A 13,268-nucleotide genomic window follows, 5' to 3' on the forward strand; every position below is an offset into this window, starting at 1 on the left:
GGGTCTCGCCGGGAAAGGATTGCCAAGCCGCACTCGGCCTCGGCGCATCTGGAAGTCCGCAGGGCACGGGTCCTGTCATGGAGGCGGACGTGGCGGCGGGGCCGGAGGGCTGCCTGGGTCACTGTCGCCTCTCGGCACATCAGCCAGCACACGAGCTGTCCCGGGCAGATGTGATGGAGCTGAACCTCTGGAGATGGCCTCCTTGGATGGCTTGTCCTCCCTCCCCATGCTGCAGTGCCCCGGCAATGCTGGCGGAGGGCGGACCTGGGCTGGATGGAAACCAAAACCTGCTTTCGTCTCCTTCCCTGGGGTCAGACATTGTGGGAGACACTCTATGGCTCTATGCCATGCTGCTAACGATTAATTAATAACACCTAGTAGGAGCAATTAATTGCTCATGCTCCAGAGGGTTTAGAGCCGTATCCCAAGGACAGGACAGGGGCCAGGCTCACTGTGGTGGGATATTCATGTTCCCCAGAGGTGTTGGGCAACACGTCCTGAAGACCCAGCGTCGAGGGGTGCCTGCAAGGCCTGCCGGGGTCCATGGGACCCTGCCCCCCTCCATCCTCCCTCTCCCACTGGAGAGCAGTGGGCTTTTTCCCTCACTGTCCCCTCCTCGCTGGAGCAGGGAACGGCTGAGCCTGCGGGAAAGCTGGGCAGAGAGGAGTTAACTCCAAACCCAACCTCAGGGAGAGGGGAAAAAAAAAAAACAACAAAACAACCAGAGATCAATGGATCAGCAGCAAGAGCAGAGGGAGGGAAAAGGGGGAGACAGAGAGAGAGGAGAGGAGCTCCAGAAGGAGTCAGACGTGTGTAGGAGCCAGGAGAGGAGAGAGCAGAGCTGGCAGCGGGCAGGGGCAGGGGTGACGGCGCTGGCCGGACAAACTCTTCGGTGGCCCGTGTCCTCCTTGCCACCACTGCCTGGGCTGGACTGGAGGTCTCCCCGGAGTAAGAGGTGAAGCTGCAAGCCCTTCCTCGCAGAGGTGAGTGCCGGCTTCCCGAGCTGAGAGTTGGCCTGAGCAGGGACACGCTGGTGCCCAGAGATGCCCCATAGTCTACCTGCGAGGTGCATGCCCAGAGGGAGATCGGGGTCCTCTGCTCGACCAAGAAGATCCCACGGGGCCGGGTGGAGGAGCCAGATAGTTACCAGTAGGGTAGAGGGGACCGCAGAGCCAGAAAAGCAGGAATCACCTTTTGGTTTGACACAGAGAGGCTGCTGGGAAGGAGAAGTGGTGTGAGCTGAGGGATGGGGGGGCATGGGATGAAGGAGCTTGCATGACCCAAAAAAGAGTTAATTGCATGTCAACAGTTGCTAGATAATGGTGTCTCTCCCTCTTGGTTGCTGCATAGCAAAGGACAATTTGTTCTAGTGACAGCACAACACAGGGAAGGCTTGTTAGGAAATAGGCTGTTGACGCTCCCCGTCTGAGCGCGGTGTTGCTCAGGGCTGGAGGAAGTTTTGCGGCAAATCACAATACCTTGAGCTGCAGTAATAATACGGTAATTGCTCCTTTGTAATGATCGTGGTGGTGTGTTTCAGGTGGCTGCGAGGTCTCCCCCCCCCGCATCCTCTCCTAGCTGCCTCCATCCAACCGATGGCCACCTCTCAGCATCAGGAAAAGGTGCCCTTAGTTGCCTCTCCTCTGTGGAGCATAACTACTGCACAGGGAGCAAGGAGCAGCCAGCTCCTCAGTGGAGGTGGTCCCAGCTTAAGGAGCTCCCTCAGGGTGGGAGTGTGGTGGGGTGCTGCTGCTGCGGGGACCATCAGGTCCCTGCTGCCGGAGGTGGCACAGCCCTGGGGTGAGTGTGCCGGGACCACTTACAGCCCACAGGAGCCCCTTTCCCCGTGGCCGAGCCCTGTTGAACACCAGCCGAGATTTAGACTTGCCAAAGCAAGCAATCCCAAGAGCTTTAGCGGCTTTGGGATGGTAGGAGGAATGTAGTGGAGGCCAGGCGGCAGGGCAGGGGGTCCTTCAGGGGGCTGGGAGCACAGGAGATGCTGCGGTGGGGGTGTGAATCTGAGCAGGAGAAAGGGGCTTCAGCCAGGCAGATGCGGGCTGACTGATCCCAACAGCATTGTGCCAGCGATGTCACGAGGATCTTGATGTCATCACTTAACCGGCTGGTTGGGATTGGTATCTCTAGGAGAAACGTGGGTGTCAAACAAAGGCCGGCATCAGGCACCTTAGGGCCAGAGCTCTGGTAGCCACTGTGGTCAACACTGACCAGCACCCACGTCCCTATGGCCATGCACAGGTGCTGTGTCTCCCTTTCTCCCTGCGCAGGTCCCTGCGGTCAGATGGAGAGATGCCAGGGGGATGGAACGCCTCTTCCGACAGCCCAGAGCTACGAGTAGCAGGCATTATTGTGCCCGTCATCTTCTCCCTCATCTTCCTCCTGGGTACTGTGGGGAATGGGCTGGTGCTGGCCGTGCTGCTGCGGAATGGCCAAGTCAAGTACAACACCACCAACCTCTTCATCCTTAACCTGGCCATAGCCGACCTGTGCTTCATCGTCTGCTGCGTCCCCTTCCAGGCCACCATTTACACCCTGGATGGATGGCTCTTTGGGGCCTTTGCCTGCAAGGCTGTGCATTTCCTGATCTACCTCACCATGTATGCCAGCAGCTTCACCCTGGCTGCTGTCTCTGTTGACAGGTAAGTGTCCCCTTCCCTTTGAGTCCCTCAGCTCGGGGACAACGTGTTTGCCACCCTTGAGCTGAGGGGTGGGAGAAAGGCCAGTCCTTACCCTGTTGAGTGTCCTGTAAGAAGCAGGTAGGGTGTCCCCAGAGGCAGACCCAGCCTCCCCAGCTCCCCGTGCCCTCTCCCAGCACCAAGCCAAGCTCTTGGCTTGGTTACCCAGCCCTCACTTGAGAAGGAGGAGTGCAGGCACATGCTGAGGTTTGGTGTCCATCATGCAAAACCAAGAACGGCAAAAGTCCCAGGGCAGCAACACGCTACAGGAGAAACAGGGAGCCCTCTGGGTCCTGCTCCTATCCTTCTCTTCCCTGGTTCAAGAGGCGCACTGCTTGCCCTTCCCGACCCAGCACAGCAGAGTGGGTGATGGAGATCCCAGACCCGCTGTTGGGATGATCCTGATCTCTGTGTGAATTCACCGTAACCCTCCCTACCAAGAGGTGGGGAGGGGGAGAGATGGGTGGCTGCATGTGAAGGGGTGCACAGTTGGCAGCTCCACAGGACAGGAGAGATACCTCATCTCACCCATGTTGTGTTTGATCTCTCCTTCTTCTTCCCCTCCTCGCCAGGTACCTGGCCATTCGCTATCCACTGAAGTCCCGGGATCTCCGCACCTCCCAAAACGCAGGAGTGGCCATTGTAGCAATCTGGTCACTGTCGCTGCTCTTTGCGGGGCCTTACCTCAGTTACTACCAGATTGTCCACTACCACGGGGTGCCCATCTGCGTCCCCATCTGGGAGGACCAGCGCCGAAAGATTCTAGACATCCTCACGTTTGTCTTCGGATACGTCCTGCCCGTGTTCGTGGTGAGCATGGCATACGCCAGGACCATCAAGTTCCTGTGGACCTCTGTAGACCCCATAGAAAGGATCTCGGAGTCCCGGAAGGCCAAGCGTAAGGTCACCAAGATGGTTGTGGCTGTGGCCATCCTGTTCTGCCTCTGCTGGTTGCCCCACCACCTGGTCATCCTGTGCTTCTGGTTTGGCCACTTCCCCTTCAACCGAGCCACTTACGCTTGCCGCCTGGCTTCCCACTGTCTTTCGTACGCCAACTCCTGCCTCAACCCCATCGTCTATGCCCTCATCTCCAAGCATTTCCGCAAGCGTTTCAAGCAGGTCTTCACCTGCCTCTTCTTCCAGAACAAGACCAGGAAGAAGAAGAGAGTTGGAAAGAAAGTCCACGTGGTCAACGTGGGCAAAGCTTTCACCAACAGCACCAGAGGTTTCTATGGAGGCAACACAGAGGTGACCCAGGTCCCAGAGGAGAACATAAGGAAGAGGGACCCTGAAGGTGCCAGTCATGCCAGAGCATGGACTCACCAGCTACAAGACACCATGGTCTCTGTTCAGAAGGAGCTGCTGGAGGAAGAAAGTTTGGCAACATGTGGCCGTCCCCTAGCCACGACCTCTCCAAGAGGAACTCGGGAGTTTCTGACTGTTCTCTACAGATGAACAAAGTGAAGAAACCTGTTTTCCAGCCAGTGAGTAGCCACTCCATTCCCAAACAGGCAGAATAATGTGGGGCAGAGGGGAATGGATGCAGCAGAGCCACCAAAAGATCCTGTGGCAATGGTTAACCCATTGTCCCCACTCACCTTCACTCACTGGCCCACAGCATTCATATAGGAATGGCACAATCCACCCGTACAGCTGCAGAATGGAGGGACACCTTAACGTGCTGCCAAGTGACCTGGGAGGCATTCCTGCAACAGGTTTTAAGGCTTCCGTTTCCCAGCTGCCTAACTTGCTAATTTTGTGCAGCACCGTGAAACTCTAAGAGGGAGGCAACCAAAATGAAAACATCCTGGTAGGAAATCCAGGCTGTTAAGGGTGCACCAGAGCGTAGGTGGGAAGGGTGGAGAGAGTGCACAGGGACCTGAGTGTGAATAGGGTGGCTGGCAGCCTCTCTCCCTGGCAGCCCCAAGCGGTGAAACACTGTCCCCTGCCCACATGCCCTTCTTTTCCCATGGGCCAGCCCTTGTCCACCTCCATCCCCTTCCCTAGCCCCTGCATCCAGATCAAAGGACCTTTGCCACACTGGCTACGAGGAAGTCAGCCATCTGTGCCGACAGCTCAATGATGCAAACTCCATAGCAGTCACTAGTCGTACTTAAATGATTTATGCCACAGCAGGTGAAAAATGGAAAGGCTTGTATGGCAACATCTCTGCGTGCCTCCCCTCTACCCCTCTGGCTTCTCTGAAGTTCAAGAAGGAAAGGACCTTCTGTCCAGTCTCTTCTCTCCACCCTGCCCCACGAGAAGTACTCGCTGGAGGATGTTTCCTAGAGCTCTGTCCCACCTGGCTTTAGCTCTTGCGAGCAGATTCTGCAGGACACTGTCCCAATTCATAGTACTGCTTGCAGTTCAGAAGTATTTCCTGACAGCCATCCTCAGTTCTTCCTAAACAAACCCGATAACTCCTCCTTCCACCACATTGTTCCACCCCTCTGCTTACTGTTTGCCTTTTGCAAATTCCTGAGGGATTGCTGCCTCCTCTTTGATCTTTGCTTGCTACTCGGAGCTTCATCCCTTCCTTCTGGGGCTGAAGGACCTGTTGCTCTCTCAGCAGACATTATTCAGTGATATTAGCCCCGTGTGTGTGGTTTACTGACTTGGCCAGACAGTTTTTTTTCCACGTGATGATGACGATGATTGTGAGTGAATTGATGGCTGTCACCAAAGCAGAAGAAAGTAGCCAAGCTGCAAAATGAGCTGTGGAGCCAAGTGATGGTTGTGGTGAGGCAAAGGAGAAGGAAACAGGCCCATCACACCCATGTGCACTTAGTTCCTGTCTCCTCAGTGCCCCTTTCTACCTGATGGAGAAGGCTTCCAGGAGAGAGACCAACACCACTCAGTGGGTTGGGACATCTTCCAAGACGGCAACTGTTGGGGGATTACTGTGGGACCCATGTCCACCTGGGAGCAAAACTTCCCCCTGCTCTGTCCCTGCTGCCCCGAGCAGCCGCGGAGGAGCCTTTGGCTGTGGTAGCAGCTCAATGACACCCCGCAGTAGGGCCAAGAGTCCTCCCAGCCTGGCAGTGGGAAGGATGGAAAGTGCTGCGGCGATCCAGGGTGGGGCAAGAAATCACATTCACCAGAAGGTGCTGGAATTTCTCCCCTGCTTGACCTTAATAAACCCTCGTAATTTCCTTATCCTGCCATGTTTGCTGTGTGCTGGATACAATCTCTGCCCGGCGCGGGGCTCTGCAGTTTGGGCTGGAGGTGGTGGAGGCTGTATGAATTGTCCGAGCAGAGTCTGGTTCTTCTGACTCACTAGCAGGGCGTCATTTATTTTATTTGACTTTGCAGCCACTGCAGAAGTGTACGGAAGAAACAATGAGGGTTTTAAGAGGGATCCAGCACTGCTGGTGTTCAACAGAAAGTTGTAGGAGAGGGAAAAGGAGGGATGGCGAGAGGACAGGCAGAGGGGGGCAATATAAACGAGAATGTGTGGGGCCGGGTGGGAGCCATCCACAGGGACAGAAAGCGGCGATGAGAAGGCAGGGTGAAATGAGGGGCTAGAAGCAGAGAGCAGAAGGGAGGATAAGAGGGCATGAGGGAGGTGGGAAGCAATGTGCTGGCAGAGCACCCACGTTTTGGCAGGAGCCTTCCCCCATCCCAGCAGTGTCATGCTGCTCCGGAGCTGGGGTGAGCATCACTGGGCTGTGTTGGACCCCAGCCTACAGCAGCTTTCTCCAGCATTTTTCTGCATCATCAGGCTGCCGGAGAAGCCCAGAAAAACACCAGCCAGGCGAGGTCTTTGATCAGTCTAGCGCACATGTAAGAGAGGGAGCTGGTGGGATTTGCATTGCTGCATGCTGTGATTTGCCACGGTGCCTGGCAGAGCCAGGTCCAGGCACGTGGCTGGCTTCACGCAGCTCCCGTTTTGTCACGTAGTCATGACATGAGTGGAGAGGGGAGGGGGACCGAGCGGGGTACTCGGTTTCCCCAGCGTGCCAAGTCTATGTGCCACAGGTGACTCCAGCCACCTGAAGCCATACTCTGTGGGGACAAGACAGCTTTGCTGTGGGGACACAAGCTGTGTGATGCCACCTGGCTTGCAAGTGCAAGCAGGACAGATCCTGCATTTTTTGCCAGCACAGACATAGCTCCTGAGCCTCGGTCCTGTGGTCTGGGAGCTTTTGGTGATGCTGTAGGACAAGACCAGGAAGAAGCCCTAGAAAGGGGACAAAGACAGATCACCTGAGAGACCAGGAGGGGGAAAAGGGACTGCTTTTGCTGGCCAGGCAAGCCCTGAGGAAGGGAAAGGGACCAGCCTGTGGAGGGACCTCCATGGGGAGAGGCGAGGGAGAAATCTCCGTTAGCATCATGCTTTCTGACCACATCTCGGGGGCTTTGCTCTCCTCTGGGAGAGGCCAGGATCATCAGGTCCACAACTTATCCCCACTGAGATGGTTTTCTGTTGGCAGCGAAAGAGATGAGCTTGCTCGTTCAGACCCGTTAAACTGAGCTCAAGCCCCACAGATCTCCTTCAGCGACCTCCTCCACAGTCCTGCAGCCAGGCCTGGGATGCCTTGGCCACAAATCATTAGACCTGCCACCACCCCAGCTCAATATTTACAGTAAACTTTACATGACTGCAACAGCTCTCCTTTTCCTTAATTACATATGGCATTTATTCAGTGCTGTGTGGCTCCTGAGTGTGTAACTCTTAACATGAAGCAGATCTTCACCCATAATGCCCTAAGAGCAGTGAAAGAGGGAAAGCTTGGCAGAAAGTATTTAGTGAAAGCAGTGACGTTGTGGGACTCTCCAGACTTCCACACTGAAGCTAGGAAACAGTTACAGATCATCATGGCGGCAGTAGGTTTCAGAGTGAACACGTTTGCCCTGAACAGGGCAGATGGTTCTCCTTCCACTGCAGTTTGCTGCCCTGCACCCTGCTGCCCACAGCCAGCATGTGCATGGAGATTTCCCTCACGGCAAAGCCCTACAGGCTGACTTTCCAGGTGGAGATGCAAAGACTGGGTGCTACAGCAGACTCTGTAGCCTGGACATCTCCAAGAACCATACTCCTTGCTTTCTAGCTAATTAAAACAGTGAGGCAGCTAACGCTGGAGAGCCCCAGCTGGCAGAGAGGAGCCATTTACTGCCAGCCCGCTGATCATCAGGAGCTGATTGCCAGTGTGAGCCTGCAGCAAATGTGAAGTTTTTAGAGGCTGCGCAGCCCCGTCGGGGGTGTCTTGAGCCCCGCACGGGCTGTGGGAACCGCTGGTGTCCTCGCTGGTCCCCGTGCATGGTGGGACCTCGGTGAGGCAGCTGGAGGCTGCGTCAAAACTAAAGGGGTTTTGGCCCCAACCATGCCCTTTGATGCTGTCAGTGCTGCAGGTGTTGTACGGCGGGGCTGGGAGACATCAGGCAGCAAGGGGCTTGCAGACCTGAGACGTGCGTGAGCAGAGCCACAAGCCCCCCTCCTTATTTCTCTTCTCTTTCTGTCCCCTGCTTCTGCTTGCGTAAATCTTCCCTTATTGCTTTGTCCTGCCCACTCTTAAAATTCCCAGGCAACGTGATATTTCTAACCCTCGCTGAAGCTGTCGCATACCTCGCTAAAGCTCAGCTCCAAGGACATCTCTTTTCCCGTGCGGAGGCCAGCCGAAGCGCTGCGCTGGGAATTATTTTTCTTTTTCCACCCAAGTGTCTGATGTTGCTCTCTGCACCTGGAGCCTCCCTTGCTTCCTATCCCCGTTTCTGATTTCTCCAGCTCCCTTCCTTCGTGGTGGCTGCCGCTCCCCTGCGGCCGATGCCTTTCGGAAACGTGTCCAGTGTGCTTTTCCCACTTTCCCAGGGATGGCTAGTCCTGCAGCCGCCCTTTGCATGCGATGCCGTGGCTGGTGGCCAGCTCACATGGCCTCGAGCAGCCTCTGGGTAACACGAATGTATACATCATTTCTGTGGGTGAGGACTCAGTCACAGCCCCAAAGCATCGGAGGGAGAAGGGAATGGCAGTCGGGAGCAGTGGTACGGCACAGCCAGACGCTGCCTGTTCTTGCCCACATGCGGCCAGGCTATTGCTCACCCCTGATCCTGCTCCTCCTGGTCCCAGGTTGCAAAGGGAGCGGATCAGGTCAGGACTGACTGCTGCACATTGGGGTGAAGCCTAAATAAAACAGGACAGAGAGAAGAGCTGGGGGAGAAGGTGTATTTAGCCTGGCAAGTGTTTGCAAGCCCTGGCTCCCATCCCTACGCTCTGCCTGGTGTTAAGCCCTGATTTTGGGGGGCGGGAAAGGTAGATGCTGAGCCCAGGCTGGGGAGGCTCCAGAGCCAGGAGGGAATTCCTGCCTGCCCAGTAACAGCATACATGCTCCAACTGGTTTCTCAGCTCAAAGGCAGAGGTGAAGAAAAGGTGTCACATCCTTGATATAGAGCCAGGTTTAATTAAAGCTGAAGAAGCTTGATTGCTGCTTTCCACACAGCCTCCCCTCCAGACTGATTAGCATTCTGCAGTCTCCACTCCCAGCTTCTCACCTTAATTAATGACTCCTTGCCTACATTTTCTTTCCCACTTGTCATCACTTGGGCTGATGAGCTCGGCTTTAACCCTGCAGAGGCCGGTTTGCCACATCAGCTGGGAGCTCACGTGGGGCAGAAGGAATGGGAGAGGTGAGAGCAGGTCGGGGCTTGGTGGTTAGCAGTCGGCACTGGCTCCCCTGCGAGCTGGGCTATGTAGCTACCCTCTGCAGACCAACTTAGCCCTGCCAGCTGTGTGCCGGTTCTGGTGCCTGGCATCTCTCCTGCGTGTATGCCGTGAGCCCGACGCTGCTGGGAGGTGCCGAGAAGCTGATTCTGCTGATGCCCTGGTGTGCAAATCTGGCAGCCGTGGGAGCGGGGGGTTCCCTGTCCACAGACACGTGGGGCTGCGGGAGACAGAAAGCTGTTACGAGGACGGCTCCTAATTCCCTGGCAGTGCAACAGGCTCGGGTGCTGCCTGTGTTTGCCCTTGTGCTGACGGGAATGGGACCTTGTACTGACACTCTGCAAACAGCCAGGACAGTCCTGCAAAGGCAGCTCGTGGCAGGACAACCTTGCCAGCTCGCAGGCAGAGAAGTATTGGTGTGACAGGCATGGTTGAGGCGCATAGCACTACTAGCTGCAGGGAATTCTGCTTATTTGCTTTTGGGTTTAGCTGCTGGTTCCTAATCCATGACCAGCCTTAGCAGGTTGCCAGCTGATTATTTTAATTCTTCCAACAACCACATACTCTCTTCCCCTCTCAGAGCTTTCAGAAAAAAACAGAGGAACGCTATTTGCTGTATCTGTCTCCTTTATCAGCTTCCTAATCGAAACTCCTGGCTCTTCCACCTACTCACCTCATGGGCCCTGAGCTGCCCAGGGCTGCTCTCCCATGCTGGTTGGGCACAGTGCACAAAGAAGGCATCTTTCTGCAAGTAGCTTTCTATGATGGAGGAGAAGAGAGCTGTCTTGCTCACGGTATGAGCGGAGGAAGCAGATGAAAGGGTAGGAGGCTTGCCAGAGATGCTTCATGGGGCTTCTTTAGCAGCGCAGATAATTACAGTGATGGATTTGGAGTCTGCTAGAAAGGCAAAAGTGGAGAAAGCAACAGAGTTCAGGTGTTGGCTCAATACCCTGGACTTTAATTATTTCAGCTGCTGAAGAGTTGAACAGATTCTTGATGTTCACGCATACTGCAGTGTGAGCTTTGCATTTGCTTGCATAGGTAAGTTGCCGCTTCAGCGAAAGGCTTCTTGCTGAATAACGCCCACACAGCTTTGTTAGGAGGCTTTGTTCAGGTCTGTTGCTTCTGCTGTGGGTCCTCAGTGAGTCGCAAGCAGGTTTTCAGTCTTCACTTGCTTGGATGAGCCAGATCCTCAACCTGGCTGGTTTTGGTTGCATCTTACAGCACAGCAGTGGCTGCAAAGATGGGGAGGTTGCCGCTGGGTTCAGTGGCTGGGGATTCAGCAAGTTACTGCAGAGCTGTGCTCTGAACGAGGAGGGGAAACGGAGTGTATTTGTGGAGGCCAGACAGCAGTGAGGGGGAAGTAAGGCCTTGGGTCAAGTCCTGGTTGACATCATGGCCCTGAGAAGGGGATGCACCACTGCTTGGGAAAGGGACCTGGAAGGTGCGTTTGATGGTGTAGCACAAGGAAAATGAGGAGGTTAGACTGAGTTTAATGGGAAAATAAATAGCAGAGGGAAACCTCTGCTGTTGTTTTCATTCTTCATTACTGCAGCAGATACCTCTGGGAGAGGCAGAAAGCTGCCACCAGCCTCACACCTATGGGCTGTGCAGGGAAATCTGTGGCCCAGGGTGCAAGGGCAGGGGGAAAGGTGCTGGGAGAGGCCAAAGACTCTAGGTGAGGAGCAGCAGAAAAAACAGACAGTGCCAGTGAACAGCTCTGAGCGCAGCATGAAGCCACAGTTTCCTCCTCCCCTGGAGCTTTTTCTTTCCTTCTTTCCCTCCCCAGCACCTAACTCTCTTTCTAGATACAGCTGCTGAGCACGGCAGGGTAGTCAAGGCTTTGGCATGACCAGCTGACACAAAGAAACCTAAAACTTTTCTCAGTCCAGTGCCAAACACATGACACAGCTCTCAGCAGCCCGACGCTTCAGCCTTGAGGCAGGAAAGCAGAACTGACTGCAGTGATTCATAGAATACGAGTCCTACATGATGCAATTTTTCCCCCACTGAAAACCAGAACCCCTTTTCTCTTTCTTATCTGCTGTTATCACTAAAGCAGTGGCAAAACTTCCTATAAGCCTGCTCGTTTTATTGTTCCTCAGTTCATTGTGCCAGTCTCCAGGGGACTGCCAGTGCTGCTTCACCTCCCATGGAGGGAGCAGTGCTGCAAAAGAGGGAAGACAATTGCTCCTGGCTGGCTGCAGGACCCCCCCACCTTTCCCTTCCAAGAGTAAAGTCAAGAGCAGTTACAAAAAGCTCCAGCGCTAGGCAAGACAAAGGGCTGAAGAGCTGTGGACAATAACATCACGTGTGCTCAGGCTAAAAGCTTCGCTCTGAGTCCCAGCTAGGTGTATTCCTGGTTTTGAGGAAAGCTTCCAAGCTGCATCTAGTTAGCAGACAACATCAGCAACTAAGGTAAGTGCAGCAATAAAGAGCAATTCAGCCGCCTGCTCTTGGGGCACCTTAATGGTCTCCTCAGCAACAAGGCCGTTGAGTGCAGAAGCCTTGATAGCTGGGTGTATGTGGACACCAAGACTAGGCTGCGAAGATGGGAAGAAACAAGTAAAGACTGGACGTGAAAGCTGCTCCTCACACAGGGACCAGCCTGGAAATCCTCTGTCCTGGCCAGATGTCCCTCCCCAGCCCCTCATCCTCTTGCTGTCTCTTCACAGCACAACCATTTTATCTGGCACGGGGCAAGGCATGAGTTCAGCCGCCTTCTCCCAACCAGCTCCGTACTTTTGCAGGAGTACAGACTGGGCAAGGCTGCTTTTCCTCTTTGCAAAACACCCCATCTTCCAGCTTGAAGCAATCCCGCTGAGATTCTCTTTCCTCTATTTGTACAGTTTTACAGCAACTAACTAGATTTAAAGTCTGGATTTCTTGGCTGTGGAAGTCAAGATCAGAAGGTGAGTCAACAACCGTGTACTTCAATCTGCAAACAGACTGGTGTTTGAGTTCAAACAACTTTGTGTCATTGCTTCCGATTTCAGGACCAGGTATGCGAGTAGCAATTACCAAGTCTGGTGCTGTGCATGGGGACTGAAACTTACGTAAAGAAAGAGGAATGAGCCACTCTGGAAAAAAAAAGAGAACTTGGCTGAGGAGTCCAAAAAGGCTGACAGTATTTTATTGAAGTTCAGCATACAAAAAGGTCAGATTGTCTCCCACCCCCTCAGTATCCTTTCCATTCAGCATATCGTAATGAAGTATCAGTATTCACAGTGACAGCTCCAGCCAAACCACAAGACCGTTAGTCCCAGTCATAGCCTCCAGCACCCCACGGATGAACCCACCTAAAAGCCATGTGTATTTCTGGTATCTCAGCTTTGGAGGTCCACTTAGCCTCTTCCTGGACAAGAGGCCAGATATTAGAGAACATGCTGACCTGAAGGTCTCTGAAGAATGCTCCAGACTGTGGCTGTTGCACGGTTAAGCTGAATCCTGAGAATGAACACTTCCAAACCAGTGATTCCCAAGCTGTGGGATGGGTGTCGCTACCAGCACACCATGTCATTTACGTGTGGTACACAGGTGGGAACTCAGACTGCTATTGGACATGTTCTTGTCACCTTGCTGCTATTCACACCCTACCTACAAAATTTATGGAAACCTGCTCCAAAACAAAGCTATCTACAGCTTCATTACTAACCACAGTGGGGCAGAAGCAAAAGATTAGCAAGGGCAATTCCCTGCATCCTTCATAGCTGCATCACTTCGGGCTCGCAGCAGAGGTCATAACTCGTTCTTCGCACTGCACTTAAGGTCCTGGAGCAGCACCTCTCCATGACAAGCAAGAAACACAGTATGGGTGAGCTCTGGGTTTGGTGCTGCTGAGGCAGCCGTAAATCCACCTCCATCCCAGCCCAATAATACAGCTGAATACACAACACCTCCTGTTGCAACTGGACCAC

General features: G+C 54.2%; 1 protein-coding gene across 1 annotated transcript; it reads left to right on the forward strand.

Moving 5' to 3' along the window:
- Nucleotides 1–439: 439 nt before the first annotated feature.
- GALR3 (galanin receptor 3) lies at nucleotides 440–5,865 on the forward strand. The gene is made up of 3 exons (XM_052788919.1): nucleotides 440–983; nucleotides 2,286–2,657; nucleotides 3,266–5,865. The coding sequence occupies exons 2-3, from the start codon at nucleotides 2,308–2,310 to the stop codon at nucleotides 4,146–4,148; spliced, it is 1,233 nt and encodes a 410-aa protein (XP_052644879.1). The 5' UTR covers nucleotides 440–983; nucleotides 2,286–2,307; the 3' UTR covers nucleotides 4,149–5,865.
- The last annotated feature ends 7,403 nt before the right edge of the window (nucleotides 5,866–13,268 follow it).

Source organism: Harpia harpyja, chromosome 6 (genome assembly GCF_026419915.1).
Source record: "Harpia harpyja isolate bHarHar1 chromosome 6, bHarHar1 primary haplotype, whole genome shotgun sequence".
Classification (NCBI taxonomy): domain Eukaryota; kingdom Metazoa; phylum Chordata; class Aves; order Accipitriformes; family Accipitridae; genus Harpia; species Harpia harpyja.